This window comes from Mustela erminea, chromosome X (genome assembly GCF_009829155.1).
Source record: "Mustela erminea isolate mMusErm1 chromosome X, mMusErm1.Pri, whole genome shotgun sequence".
NCBI lineage: Eukaryota > Metazoa > Chordata > Mammalia > Carnivora > Mustelidae > Mustela > Mustela erminea.
Window position 1 is genome coordinate 46798167 of NC_045635.1, and position 16070 is coordinate 46814236.

Consider the following 16070-nt stretch of genomic DNA (forward strand, 5'->3'; position numbering starts at 1 on the left):
AGTATCTCCTACTTAACACTAAAATCTCTCCCTACTCACTATGTGAATTTCTTTCTTTGTGAGTCAGTGCCTTTGCAAACAGCTGAAAGTACAATGGAAATCAACAAAGTGAATGAGCAAAATCTATCATAAAGGTCAAGATTTCCTTAAGTCAAGGGAAATGATGGAGGACTGTGTACATCATGCTAGAAGTCATGGAACAAGAGATCTGGTACAGTTAGTGTTCAACAACAGTGGAAGAAAGAATTATGAAAGATGTTAGGAAAGGCACTTGGAAAAATAATGATTTGAATATAAAAAGAAATTAAGCCCTTTGGGAAAATAAAGCCCAAGTACATTTTTTTAAATGAAAAACAACCCTTTTTCTAATTATGTTAGAAAGTTACATGTAAAGTAATGGATACTAGATTGTGCTACCACATAACTAGTTAGGAAAACTTATGTTCCCAAAAAGAAGTGCTGATTTCATGCTTTATTTGCTTAAAAAAAAAAAATCTACGGAGAGAGTTCTATTCCAGATAAGACGGAGTAAACACACTACCTTATTCCCATTGGAAGTTTGTTATAAAACCTAGGAGCAACTATTTGAAGACTGTGAAAAGTAAACAGTGGCAGGAGGACTGGGGAAGAAGACCAGGATTCAAAGTATCACAGAATCATGTGTGAGTTTAGCATTTCTTTTTCTTGCAGTATCCCTTGGTGTGGACAGACTGCAGCCTAACACCTGGAAGCATACACTGATGTGGACAGAGAGCACCGGGGAAACCTAAGTTTAGTTCTGGCTTAAAGAATGGGAAAGGGGTTCTTGAAAACTCAAGAAAGTATGCGGAAACACCCCAAGTTTTTTCCTTTCCTTTTGTCTGTTCTCATGTGTACCAGCCTGAAACAAACTTAATGTAGCAGCATGGCAACCTTCTTCTCCAATCAGAGAAGCAGCAGTCTCAGTAGGGTATGGCGAACCTTTGATGCTTTTCCTCTCTTTCTATCCTTCTGCTGGTTAGCCCCAGACACTGAGAAAGGGTGGAACCATATGAACCAGAAGTACTGAAGAGATAATAGAGAGGGAACAACAGAATGGGTGGATCTGACACTAAACAGCAGACAACAGACTCTGAGAACTGAAGAAATAAACAACCAAACAAGTCCCAGACTGGATACTGAGTGGGTAGCATACACATGGGACCAAGCCAAATAAGTTTGCAAACTTTGAAAATTGCATTGACAATGATACCACTGCCCACAGAAGGATGATAAGAACCTGTGGTCTGAACCTAAATGGGTCAATTGACTCCTAAAACAAAACTGTAAACATTCCCTAATATACTGAAACAAGACCAAGAATTTCAATGCCAAGATGACAAACATGCTGGAATTATCTGACAAAGACGTCAAAGCAGCTTTATAAAAGTGCTTGAAAGTAAGGCGAACACTTCTGAAACAAAAAAGAAAGACAGAAAGTCTCTGAAAAAAAAGATCATATGTAAAGAAGAATCAAATGGAAATTTTAGAACTTAACAATTCATAACCAAATTCATAACCAAAATTTAAAAAAACCTCACTGGATGGGCTCTATAGCAGACAAGAGATGACCAAGGAAAGAGTCAATGAAATTGATGATAAATCAAAAGAAATTATCCAGTGTGAAAATCAGTGACAAAAATGAAATTTTATTGAAAAATATAGAGCCTCAAGGATACACAGGAATACCAAAATTTCTAACATTGGTGTCATTATACTCATGGAAGGAAAAGAAAACATGGAACAGGACAACTATTTGAAAAAAAATAGCTGAAAACTTCTCAAATTTAGTAAAAGACATACTTAGATATTCAATTAGCTTAGAAAACTCTGAACAGCATAAATTCAAAGAAATCTCTGCAAGAAATCACTGGCAAATTCTACCAATTAAAGAGGAAAAACTAATTCTACACAATCTTTCCCCCCAAAAAGAGAAGAACACTTGCCAACTCATTTGAGTCCAGCATTACCCTGATACACCAAACCAAAGACAGCACAAAAAAACCCCTATAGACCAATATTCCTCAAGAAAATAAATGCAAAAATGTTAAATAAAGTACTAGTAATTCAAATCCAATAAGAAAGGAAGTATACCTTCAGCACATCCTGGGAATGCAAAGAAGGTTCAATATTCAAAAGAAGAAGAAAGAAGAAAAAGCACATGAGCTTATCAGTAAATGCAAAAAAATACATTTGACAAAACAGACCATTCTTTAATGACAAGTACTCTTAGTAAAAGAGGAGCATAACTTCCTCAGCCTGATAATGTACATTGACAAAAACTATAGCTAATATAAAACTTAATGCTGACTGAATGCTCTTCCCAAAGATTGAGAACATGAGAAAAAGATATAGCCTCTCTCATCACTCCTAATCACCATTGTTTGGAAATCCTAGATGGTGCAGTAAGAAAAAAAAAAAAGGCAAAGAGACTAGAAAAGAAATAAAACTGTCCTGATTCACAGCCAATTGATCATCTACAAGAAATACCAAGAAATCTACTAAAAAACTTCCTGTGAGTTTAGGAAGGTTGCAGGATACAAGGTCAACACACAAAAAACAATCATATTTTAATACAGTAGCAATGAACAATTAGAAATTGAAATAAAAAAAACCAATAGGTACCTTAATTATAAAATACTTAAATAACTGTTAAAAAATGTATGGGGCTTGTCCTAGCCTCAGCAATCAGAAAATAAAAAGAAATAACAAGGCATCCAAATTGGCAAAGAAGTCAAACTCTCACTCTTTGCAGATGACATGATTCTCTATGTGGAAAACTCCAAAGACTCCACCCCAATATTGCTAGAACTCATACAGGAATTCAGCAAAGTGGCAGGATATAAAATCAATGCACAGAAATCAGTTGCATTTCTGTACACCAATAATGAAGCAGCAGAGAAAGAAATAAGGAGTTACAATTGCACCCAAAATACCTAGGAATAAACCTAACCAAAGAGGCAAAGTATCTGTACTCATAAAACTATATAATAATCATGAAAGAAATTGAGGAAGGCACAAAGAAATGGAAAAACATTCGATGCTCACAGACTGGAAGAACAGATGTTGTTAAAAATGTCTATGCCACCTAGAGCAATCTACAGATTCAGGTCAATCCCTATCAAAATACCATCAACTTTTATCACAGAACTGGAACAAATAATCCTAAAATTTGTATGGAATCAGAAAAGACCCCGAATAGCCAAAGGAATGTTGAAAAAAACTAAAGCTAGTGGCATCACAATTCTATACTTCAAGCTGTATTACAAAGCTGTAATCATCAAGACAGCATGGTACCGGCACAAAAGCAGACACATAGATCAATGGAACAGAACAGAGAACTCAGGAACGGACCCTCACTCTATGGTCAACTAATCTTTGACAAAGCAGGAAAGAATATCAATGGGAAAATTTCTTTCACAAATGGTGTTGGGAAAACTAGAGAGCAACATACAAAAGAATGAAACTTGAGCACTTTTCACACCATATACAAAAATAAATTAAAATGGATGAAAGACCTCAATGTGAGACAGGAATCCATCAAAATCCTATAGGAGAACATAGGTAGCGACTCTCTGACCTCAGCCACAGCAGTATCTTGCTGGACACATCTCCAAAGGCAAGAATGAACTATTGGGACTTCATCAAGATAAAAAGCTTTTACACAGCAAGGAAACAGTCAACAAAACCAAAAGACAATTGACAGAATGGGAGAAGATACTTGCAAATGACATATCAGATAAAAGGCTACTGTCCAAAATTTATAAAGAACGTATCAAACTCAAAAAACAAATAATCCAATCAAGAAATGGGCAGAAGACATGAACAGACATTTCTGCAAAGAAGACCTCCAAATGGCCAACACACCATAAAAAAGTGCTCAATACCAATCAGCATCAGGGAAATACAAATCAAAACCACAATGGGATACCACTGCACATCAGTCAGAATAGCTAAAATTAACAAATCAGGAAACAACAGATGACAGATGTTGGGGAGGATGTGGAGAAAGATGAACCCTCCTACACTGTTGGTGGGAATGCAAGCTGGTGCAGCCACTTTGGAAAACAGTATGGAGGTTCCTCAAAAAGTTGAAAAAAGAGCTACCCTATGATGCAGCAATTGCAATACTGGGTATTTACTCCAAAGATACAAATGTAGTGATCTGAAGGGGCACTTGCATCCCAATGTTTATAGCAGCCATGTCCACAATAGCCAAACTGTGGAAAGAGCCCAGATGTCCACTGACAGATAAATGGATGAAGAAGATGTGGTGTGTGTGTGTGTGTGTATATATATGTGTGTGTGTGTGTTTGATATATATAATACATATATACACACATCCATCATACACATTCATACATAGACATATATATGATGTATATATATACACACCTATATAGAGGTATATATAAATGATAGATGTGTATATTTGTGTATATATGTATATATATATATGTATATAGATCTATATCGATCTATAGATGTATATGTATATACATGTATATACATATATATACATCAGTGTAGATATGTATATATCTACACAGATGTATATATACATATATGTATAGATGTATATATCTATACAGATGTATATATACATCATATAGATGTATATGTATATATATATCTATAGATGTGTATATATACATATATGTATATATACACATCCATCATACACATATATATATGATGGAATACACATTCCACCATATATATATATATATATATGATGGAATATTATGCAGCCACCAAAAAGAAATCTTGCCATTTGCTACGATGTGGATGGAACTAGAGTGTCTGATGCTAAGTGAAATAAGTTAATCAGAGAAACACAATTATCATATGATCTTACTGATATGTGGAATTTAATAAGAGAGGATCATAGGGGAAGAGAGGAAAAAAATAAAACAAGATGAAACAAGACAGGGAGACAAACCATAAGAGGCTCTTAATCTTAGGAAACAAACTGTAGGTTGCTGGAGGGGAGAGGGTGGAGGATGCAGTAACAGGGTGATGGACATTGGGGAGGGTTATGTGTTGTAATGAACACTGAGTATTAGATAAGACTGATGAATTACAGACTATAAGACTGATAAATCACAGACCTGTATCCCTGAAACAAATAATACACTTTATGTTAATTAATTAAATTTAAAGAATAATGATAAAAAATAAAAAATGTGTGGGACTTGTATGCTGAAAACTATATAATGCTGATGAAAAAAATCAAAGATGAACTAAATAAATGGAGAGAGATAATTGTATTACTGGATCTGAAAACTAAAATCCATCTATCCGGCTGACCCTTGAACAACACAGGTTTGAGCTGTGTGAGTCACTTATATGTGAATTTTTTTTTTGATAAATACAATACAGTACTTTAATGCATTTCCTCTTCCTTATAATTTTCTTAATAACCTTTTTTTTCCTCTAGCTTACTTTATCATAAGAATACAGTATATAGGAGGAGGAGTCAAGATGGCAGAGAAGGAGCAGGCTGAGACTACTTCAGCTAGCAGGAGATCAGCTAGACAGCTTATCTAAAGATTGCAAACACCTACAAATCCATTGGCAGATTGAAGAGAAGAAGAAGAGCAATTCTAGAAACAGAAAAACAACCACTTTCTGAAAGGTAGGACTGGCGAGAAGTGAATCCCAAGTGATGGAAAGAGAGACCACGGGGGGAAGGGCCGGCTCCCGGCAAGCGGCAGAGCAACGGAGCACAAAATCAGGACTTTTAAAAGTCTGTTCCGCTGAGGGACATTGCTCCAGAGGCTAAACAGAGCTGAAGCCCAGGCGGAGTCAGCGTGGCCTTAGGCCAGCAGGGTCACAGAAGGATCGGAGGTATCTGAGTGTCGCAGAGCTTACAGGTACTAGAACGGAAAAGCCGGCTACAGAGACAGAGCCGACAGTGAGCTCACAGCTCGGGGTTACCTTGAACCAGTCGCAGGCTCGGTAAGCTCGCAGCGCAGCCGGAGGTCAGGCATACAAGAGTTACGGGGCGCTGTTCTCTTAGGGTGCACTGAGGAGTGGAGCCCTGGGCTCTCAGCAACTCCGGGCCAGAGACCAGGAGGCCACCATTTGTATTCACGTCCTCTGGAACTCTACTACGGAAAGCGCTCAGGGAACAAAAGCTCCTGAAAGCAAACTCGAGCGGATTACTCACCCCGGCCCCTGATAAGGGCGGTGCAATTCCCCTTCGGGCAAAGACACTGGAGAATCACTACAACAGGCCCCTCCCCGAGAAGATCAACAAGAAATCCAGCCAAGACCAAGTTCACCTACCAAGGAGGGCAGTTTCAATACGAAGGAGAGTAGCAGAATTCCAGAGGAGGAGAACTCATAGCTTTCTCCCTACGATTCTTTAGTCTTGCAGTTAAATTAATTTTTTTTTCTTTTTCATTTTTTTTCTCTTCTTCTGCTAAATTTTTTTTAACTTTTACCCTTTTATTTTTTAACGTTTTTAAAGCAGTTTATCTAATATTTATATTTTTTTCTTTTCTATACTTTTCTTTATTCGTTTTCTTTTTTTAATTCTTTTCTTTTTTTTTCTCTTTCTTTCTTTCTGAACCTATTTTTATCCCCTTTCTCCCCCCTCACAATTTGGGACATCTTCTGATTTGGATAAAGCATATTTTCCTGGGATTGTTGCCACCCTTTTAGTATATTACTTGCTCCTTCATATATTCTTATCTGGACAAAATGACAAGGCGGAAAAATTCACCACAAAAAAAAGAACAAAAGGAAGTACCGAAGGCTAGGGACCTAATCAATACAGACATTGGTAATATGTCAGATCTAGAGTTCAGAAAGACAATTCTCAAGGTTCTAGCCGGGCTCGAAAAAGGCATGGAAGATATTAGAGAAACCCTCTCGGGAGATATAAAAGCCGTTTCTGGAGAAATAAATGAACTAAAATCTAACCAAGTTGAAATAGAAAAAGCTATTAATGAGGTGCAATCAAAAATGGAGGCTCTCACTGCTAGGATAAATGAGACAGAAGAAAGAATTAGTGATATAGAAGACCAAATGAAAGAGAATAGAGAAGCTGAGCAAAAGAGGGACAAACAGCTACTGGACCACGAGGGGAGAATTCGAGAGGTAAGTGACACCATAAGACAAAACAACATTAGAATAACTGGGATTCCAGAAAAAGAAGAAAGAGAGAGGGGAGCATAAGGTATACTGGAGAGAATTATTGGGGAGAATTTCCCCAATACGGCAAAGGGAACAGGCATCAAAATTCAGGAGGTGCAGAGAACACCCCTCAAAATCAATAAGAATAGGCCTACACCCCGTCACCTAATCGTAAAATTTACAAGTCTTAGTAACAAAGAGAAAATCCTGAAAGCAGCCCGGGAAAAGAAGTCTGTAACATACAATGGTAAAAATATTAGATTGGCAGCAGACTTATCCACAGAGACCTGGCAGGCCTGAAAGAGCTGGCATGATATATTCAGAGCACTAAATGAGAAAAATATGCAGCCAAGAATACTATATCCAGCTAGGCTTTCATGGAAAATAGAAGAAGAGATTAAAAGCTTCCAGGACAAACAAAAACCGAAAGAGTTTGCAAACACCAAACCAGCTCTACAGGAAATATTGAAAGGGGTCCTCTAAGCAAAGAGAGAGCCTACAAGTGGTAGATCAGAAAGGAACAGAGACCATATACAGTAACAGTCACCTTACAGGCCATACAATGGCACTAAATTCATATCTCTCAATAGTTACCCTGAATGTTAATGGGCTAAATGCCCCAATCAAAAGACACAGGGTATCAGAATGGATAAAAAAACAAAACCCATCAATATGCTGCCTCCAAGAAACTCATTTTAAGCTCAAAGACACCTCCAGATTTAAAGTGAGGAGGTGGAAAAGAATTTACCATGCTAATGGACATCAGAAGAAAGCAGGAGTGGCAATCCTTATATCAGATCAATTAGATTTTAAGCCAAAGACTATAATAAGAGATGAGGAAGGACACTATATCATACTCAAAGGGTCTGTCCAACAAGAAGATCTAACAATTTTAAATATCTATGCCCCCAATGTGGGAACAGCCAACTATATAAACCAATTAATAACAAAATCAAAGAAACACATCAACAATAATACAATAATAGTAGGGGACATTAACACTCCCTTCACAGAAATGGACAGATCATCCAAGCAAAAGATCAACAAGGAAATAAAGGCCTTAAATGACACAGTGGACCAGATGGACATCATAGATATATTCAGAACATTTCATCCCAAAGCAACAGAATACACATTCTTCTCTAGGGCACATGGAATATTCTCCAGAATAGATCACATCCTCGATCCTAAATCAGGTCACAACCGGTATCAAAAGATTGGGATCATTCCTTGCATATTTTCAGACCACAATGCTCTGAAGGTAGAACTCAATCACAAGAGGAAGTTTGGAAAGAACCCAAATACATGGAGACTAAACAGCATCCTTCTAAAGAATGAATGGGTCAACCGGGAAATTAAAGAGGAATTGAAAAAATTCATGGAAACAAATGATAATGAAAACACAACAGTTCAAAATCTGTGGGACACAACAACGGCAGTCCTGAGAGGAAACTATATAGCGGTACAAGCCTTTCTCAAGAAACAAGAAAGGTCTCAGGTACACAACCTAACCCTACACCTAAAGGAGCTGGAGAAAGAACAAGAAAGAAACCCTAAGCCCAGCAGTAGAAGAGAAATCATAAAGATCAGAGCAGAAATCAATGAAATAGAAACCAAAAAAAACCAATAGAATAAATCAACGAAACTAGGAGCTGGTTCGTTGAATGATTTAATAAAATTGATAAACCCCTGGCCAGACTTATCAAAAAGAAAAGAGAAAGGACCCAAATAAATAAAATCATGAATGAAAGAGGAGAGATCACAACTAACACCAAAGAAATACAAACTATTATAAGAACATACTATGAGCAACTCTATGCCAACAAATTTTACAATATGGAAGAAATGGATGCTTTCCTAGAAACATATTAACTACCACAACTGAAACAGGAAGAAACAGAAAGCCTGAATAGACCCATAACCAGTAAGGAGATTGAAACAGTCATTAAAAATCTCCAAACAGGGTGCCTGGGTGGCTCAGTGGGTTGGGCCGCTGCCTTCGGCTCAGGTCATGATCTCAGGGTCCTGGGATCGAGTCCCGCATCGGGCTCTCTGCTCAGCAGGGAGCCTGTTTCCTCCTCTCTCTCTGTCAAATAAATAAATAAAATCTTTAAATCTCCAAACAAACAAAAGCCCAGGGCCAGACAGCGTCCTGGGGGAATTCTACCAGATATTTAAAGAAGAACTAATTCCTATTCTCCTGAAACTGTTCTAAAAAACAGAAATGGAAGGAAAACTTCCAAACTCATTTTATGAGGCTAGCATCACCTTGATCCCAAAACCAGACAAGGATCCCATCAAAAAAGAGAGCTATAGACCAATATCCTTGATGAACACAGATGCGAAAATTCTCACCAAAATACTAGCCAATAGGATTCAACAGTACATTAAAAGGATTATTCACCACGACCAAGTGGGATTTATTCCAGGGCTGCAAGGTTGGTTCAACATCTGCAAATCAATCAGTGTGATACAACACATCAATAAAAGAAAGAACAAGAACCATATGATACTCTCAATAGATGCTGAAAAAGCATTTGACAAAGTACAGCATCCCTTCCTGATCAAAACTCTTCAAAGTGTAGGGATAGAAGGCACATACCTCAATATCATCAAAGCCATCTATGAAAAACCCACCGCAAATATCATTCTCAATGGAGAAAAACTGAAAGCTTTTCCGCTAAGGTCAGGAACACGGCAGGGATGTTCATTATCACCACTGCTATTCAACATAGTACTAGAAGTCCTAGCCTCAGCAATCAGACAACAAAAGGAAATTAAAGGCATCCAAATCAGCAAAGAAGAAGTCAAACTATCACTCTTTGCAGATGATATGATACTATATGTGGAAAACCCAAAAGACTCCACTCCAAAACTGCTAGAACTTGTACAGGAATTCAGTAAAGTATCAGGATATAAAATCAATGCACAGAAATCAGTTGCATTTCTCTACACCAACAGCAAGACAGAAGAAAGAGAAATTAAGGAGTCAATCCCATTTACAACTGCACCCCAAACCATAAGATACCTAGGAATAAACCTAACCAAAGAGGCACAGAATCTATACTCAGAAAACTATAAAGTACTCATGAAAGAAATTGAGGAAGACACAAAGAAATGGAAAAATGTTCCATGCTCCTGGATTGGAAGAATACATATTGTGAAAATGTCTATGCTACCTAAAGCAAACTACACATTTAATGCAATTCCTATCAAAGTACCATCCATCCTTTTCAAAGAAATGGAACAAATAATCCTGAAATTTATATGGAACCAGAAAAGACCTCAAATAGCCACAAGAATATTGAAAAAGAAAGCCAAAGTTGGTGGCATCACAATTCCGGACTTCAAGCTCTATTACAAAGCTGTCATCATCAAGACAGCATGGTACTGGCACAAAAACAGACACACTGATCAATGGAACAGAATAGAAAGCCCAGAAATAGACCCTCAACTCTATGGTCAACTAATCTTCAACAAAGCAGGAAAGAATGTCCAATGGAAAAAAGACAGCCTCTTCAATAAATGGTGCTGGGAAAATTGGACAGCCACATGCAGAAAAATGAAATTGGACCATTTCCTTACACCACACACAAAAATAGACTCAAAATGGATGAAGGACCTCAATGTGCGAAAGGAATCCATCAAAATCCTTGAGGAGAACACAGGCAGCAACCTCTTCGACCTCAGCCGCAGCAACATCTTCCTAGGAACATCGCCAAAGGCAAGGGAAGCAAGGGCAAAAATGAACTATTGGGATTTTATCAAGATCAAAAGCTTTTGCACAGCAAAGGAAACAGTTAACAAAATCAAAAGACAACTGACAGAATGGGAGAAGATATTTGCAAATGACATATCAGATAAAGGACTAGTGTCCAAAATCTAGAAAGAACTTAGCAAACTCAACACCCAAAGAACAAATAATCCAATCAAGAAATGGGCAGAGGACATGAACAGACATTTCTGCAAAGAAGACATCCAGATGGCCAACAGACACATGAAAAAGTGTTCCATATCACTCGGCATCAGGGAAATACAAATCAAAACCACAATGAGATACCACCTCACACCAGTAAGAATGGCTAAAATCAACAAGTCAGGAAATGACAGATGCTGGAGAGGATGCGGAGAAAGGGGAACCCTTCTACACTGTTGGTGGAAATGCAAGCTGGTGCAACCACTCTGGAAAACAGCATGGAGGTTCCTCAAAATGTTGAAAATAGAACTGCCCTATGACCCAGCAATTGTACTACTGGGTATTTACCATAAAGATACAAACGTAGTGATCCGAAAGGGTATGTGCACCCGAAAGTTTACAGCAGCAATGTCCACAATAGCCAAACTATGGAAAGAACCTAGATGTCCATCAACAGATGAATGGATCAAGAAGATGTGGTATATATACACAATGGAATACTATGCAGCCATCCAAAGAAATGGAATCTTGCCATTTGCGACAACGTGGATGGAACTAGATCGTATCATGCTTAGCGAGATAAGTCAATGCGAGAAAGACAGCTATCATAAGATCTCCCTGATATGAGGAAGTGGTGATGCAATATGGGGGCTTAAGGGGGTAGGAGCAGAATAAATGAAACAAGATGGGATTGGGAGGGAGACAAACCATAAGTGACTCTTAATCTCACAAAACAAACTGAGGGTTGCTGGGGGGAGGGCGGTTGGGAGAAGGGGGGTGGGGTTATGGACACTGGGGAGGGTATGTGCTTTGGTGAGTGCTGTGAAGTATGTAAACCTGCCGATTCACAGACCTCTACCCCTGGGTTAAAAATATATGTTTATAAAAAATTAAAAATTAAAAAAAAGAATACAGTATATAGTACATTTAACATACAAAATATAGGTTGACAGTTTATGTCATCAGTAATGCATCCAAGCAACAATAGGCTATTAGCAGCTATGTTTGGGGGGGATAAAATTTATACATGGATTTTTAAAAAAGATTTTATGTATTTGTCAAATAGAGACCAAAAGCACAGAGAGCTGCAGCCAGAGCAGGCAGAGGGAGAAGGAGCCTTCTTACTCAGCAAGGAGCCTGATGTGGGGACCTTGGGATCATGACCTGAGCCAAAGGCAGATCCTTAACTGACTAAGACACCCAGGCATCCCTATACATGGATTTTTTACTGCATGGGGTGGGGGGGTCAGTTTCCCTAACTCCCATGTTATTAAAGTGTCAATTGTATATTTAATATAAGGAATTCCCATTAAAATCCCAGCAGGATTATTTTTATGGCTACAGAAAAGATTATTCTAAAATGATTATGGAGAGAGAAAGAAATTAGAATAGACAAAATAATTTTGAAAAAGATAAAGAAAAAGAAAATTGGAGGGGTCACTACTTAATTTTGACTTACCATAAAGCTACAGTATTCAAGACAGAGTCTTATTTGCAAAGAAATAGACACATGGGTCAACTCAACAGAACAGTGTTCAGAAATAGACCCACACAAACAGCAATTTATGGAGAAAAGACAATCTTTTCAACGAAATGCTAAAAACAACTGAAAATCCATATGCAAAATGTAAACAAAAACACCTGACACGTTATACAAAATGAACTCAAAATGGATGATTTGTTCTAAATGTAAAATATAAAGTATATCATTTTTTTAAATTTTATTTATTTATCTGACAGACAGAGATCACAAGTAGGCAGAGAGGCAGAGAGAGAGGAAGCAGGCTCCCTGCTGAGCAGAGAGCCCGATGTGGGGCTCGATCCCAGGACCCTGGGATCATGACCTGAGCCGAAGGCAGAGGCTTTAACCCACCGAGCCACCCAGGTGCCCCAAGTATATCATTTTTATAAGAAAACAGGACAATATTAGCATACCTGTAGTTAGGCAAAGGATTTTTATATATGACACCAAAAGCATGATCCATAGCAGATGAAAATTTAAAACTTTTCCTTTGCAAAACATACTGTTAAGGCGTGCCTGGGTGGCTGAGTGGGTTAAAGCCTCTGCCTTCAGCTCACGTCATGATCCCAGGGTCCTGGGATCGAGCCCCGCATCAGGCTCTCTGCTCAGCTGGGAGCCTGCTTCCTCCTCTCTCTCTGCCTCCCACTCTGCCTACTTGTGATCTCTCTGTCAAATAAATTAATTAATTAAATATTTTTTAAAAAGACACTGTTAAGAGAATGTAAACATGAACTATGGGCTGGGAGAAAATATTAGCAAACCAAATATCTGACAACGGACTTTAAGCAAGAACATATAAAGAACTCTCAAAAATCGACAGTGGGTAAATAAACAACTCGTGTAAAAATGGACAAAAGACTGTTGAAGAACATTCACCAATAAGGGTTGATGAATGGCAAATACACACAAGAAAAAAGTGTTGATCATTACTCATTTGAGAAATTCAAATTAAAATTATGGAGAACTACCACTATACCCCTTTTAGAATGGCTGTAAAAAAATACTGACAGTAACAAGAACTAGGGAGGAATGGAACAGCCACACTGGAAAATGGTTTGGCAGGGGCTTATAAAGTTATAGTTAGAGATGTACCTACCATATGACCCCGAAATCCCACTCCTAAGCATTCACACCAAGGAAATGAAAACTTTTGTTCATAAGAAAAAGTCCGGTATACAAATGTTTATAGAAACTCTATTCAAACCACCAAAAATTGGAAACAACTCAAATATCTTCCAGGGGTGAATAAATAAACATATTATGGTATAGCCACACAATGTATACTACTTGGTAATAAAAGGAATGAATTATTGATATGTGTAATATGTAACAATTTAGAAGATTCCTGAAGGCATTATGTTGAAAGAAAAATGTTATTCTTAAAAGATTACATACTGTATGATTTCATTCATATGTTATTCTCTAAAAGATATAACTGTAGTGACAGAGAACAGACTGGTAGTTTGCAGGAGGTAGTGATGTTTGGGTGTGATTACAAAGGGATAGCATGAGAGATTTCTGGGGTGGTTTAACCTACACATGTGCTAAAAATTCACAGAACTATATACACACACATATAAACGTTGGTTTTACTTTATGTTAATTTTTAAAATAAACTGAAAAACCCATAGTATAAGTATAAATTAAATTATTAGAAATGACAAATTCCCAGTAGAGCCCATATTTCATTATTAACAATGACATATTGATTTTTGTTTTATGTGGACCTTGTAGTCTTTTTCACTACCCATTAACCTCTACTAAGCAAAAACTTCTTTAAAGTATACATTGAAACAAATAGAAGAAAAGAAGGACATATTCTAGAGTGATAACTACAGCAAGTTGTTTGTGAACAATGAGATTTTAAGTGGCTTTATTTTCTAAATTTTCCAGAATGAGCTTATATAACATTGATAATTAGTGGGGAAAAGCTAAAGAACCCTTTCAGCCCAGGCCTAGTATTGTTTTCAAAGGAAACTTTAGGGCTCTGGTCTGTAAGCATGGAGAAGACAAGCAGCTACAAGGAGAGAAGGTAGGTAGCACAGAGGAAAAAAAAAATCAGATCTGCTGGTGGTAGTAGTGAAGGTAAGAAAACTGGTGACTCTTAAGTAGAAGCCAACTTACCTGAGACTGTTTGAAAACATCCTTCCCAACCACATCCAGGTTTGAGGGGTCTTTGATGGAACTAACATACTCAGAAACAGCCTTGATCACCACATCACAGGGAGGAAGCACCAGCTGATGAGCTCGTACCTAAAAGAGATAAGATACCAAGGTACACTGACATCAGAGATGGATCACTAAGACAGAGTGAGGTAGGGGGCGCCTGGGTGGCTCAGTGGGTTAAAGCCTCTGCCTTCGGCTAAGGTCGTGATCCCAGGGTTCTGGGATCGAGTCCCACATCGGGCTCTCTGTTCTGTGGGGAGCCTGCTTCCTCCTCTCTCTCTGCCTGCCTCTCTGCCTACTTATGATCTCTGTCTGTCCAATAAATAAATAAAATCTTTAAAAAAAAGAGTGAGGTAGGCCTAATACAGAGAATTCAAACTCAGTAAATGTACTGATAGTTAAAATCTTTTCTTTGAAAGTATTTTCCCCTGTAATTCTCAGTATACAACACTTGGAAAAGATCAAACAGTATGAAGAAAGATAACATCGTATCATTTATAATCCTACTATAGAGAGAGCCACTAGTTGATGACACTGTCACAATTCATCAGTTTTCTTTCAATACCATTTGGCTGCTTCAATATTTTGCTATTAAAGGTAAGGTTTTAATATGTAGACCAGGTTTGGATCCCGATTTGAACTAACCACAAAAAAGCCTTTTTGGGACAATCAGGAAGATCTTAAAATGGACTAGATATTAAAATGTTACCAAGAAATTATCATTAATTTTGTTAAGAGTAGTAATAGCATTGTGCTCATGCATGAAAATGCCCTTATGTTTTAGAGATGCATATCGTAGAATGTGCAAGTAAAATGACTTGAGGTCCAGAATTTATTTTATAATACATTAGCAACAGAAACAAACAAACAAAAACCAGCAAGTATGGCTACATCTTGATAACTGTTGGAGCTAGAAGATGTTACAACAGTGACTGCCTATGCTATTATTTTCTCTATTTTTATCATGCTCGAAAATTTTTTAAATACAGGGTTTTTTTAATGCCATGATAAAAATGTAGGCATGATTTGTTGTTCACTTTCCAGTTATATAATTACAAGCTTCCTAAAATTATAATTAGTCAAAGAGTATAAACTTCTTAAAGACTTTTTATATAAAATTGTTTGGGCAAAAGTCTGTACCACTGATTCCTTCAACAAGTGTTTACTGTTTACTAACTAGGTACTGTCACAGGCACCAAGAATAAGGCAGTGAACAAGACAGAAAGATCGCTATCCCTATGCAAGCTTAAATTGCAGTGTAGGCGTGTCAGGATAGGGTGAGGGGAGTCAAACAGAATAAAAAAG

The 16070-nt window shown here is 37.6% G+C and overlaps 1 protein-coding gene across 2 annotated transcripts in view; it reads right to left on the reverse strand.

The window, feature by feature from the left end:
* Positions 1-16070, reverse strand: part of FAM120C (family with sequence similarity 120C) — a 137622-nt gene that overhangs the window by 91936 nt on the left and 29616 nt on the right. For both annotated transcript variants that reach the window (XM_032329769.1, XM_032329771.1), the window contains exon 4: positions 14724-14852. In XM_032329769.1, the coding sequence (XP_032185660.1) occupies positions 14724-14852 (129 nt within the window). The remainder of the gene's footprint in view (positions 1-14723; positions 14853-16070) is intronic.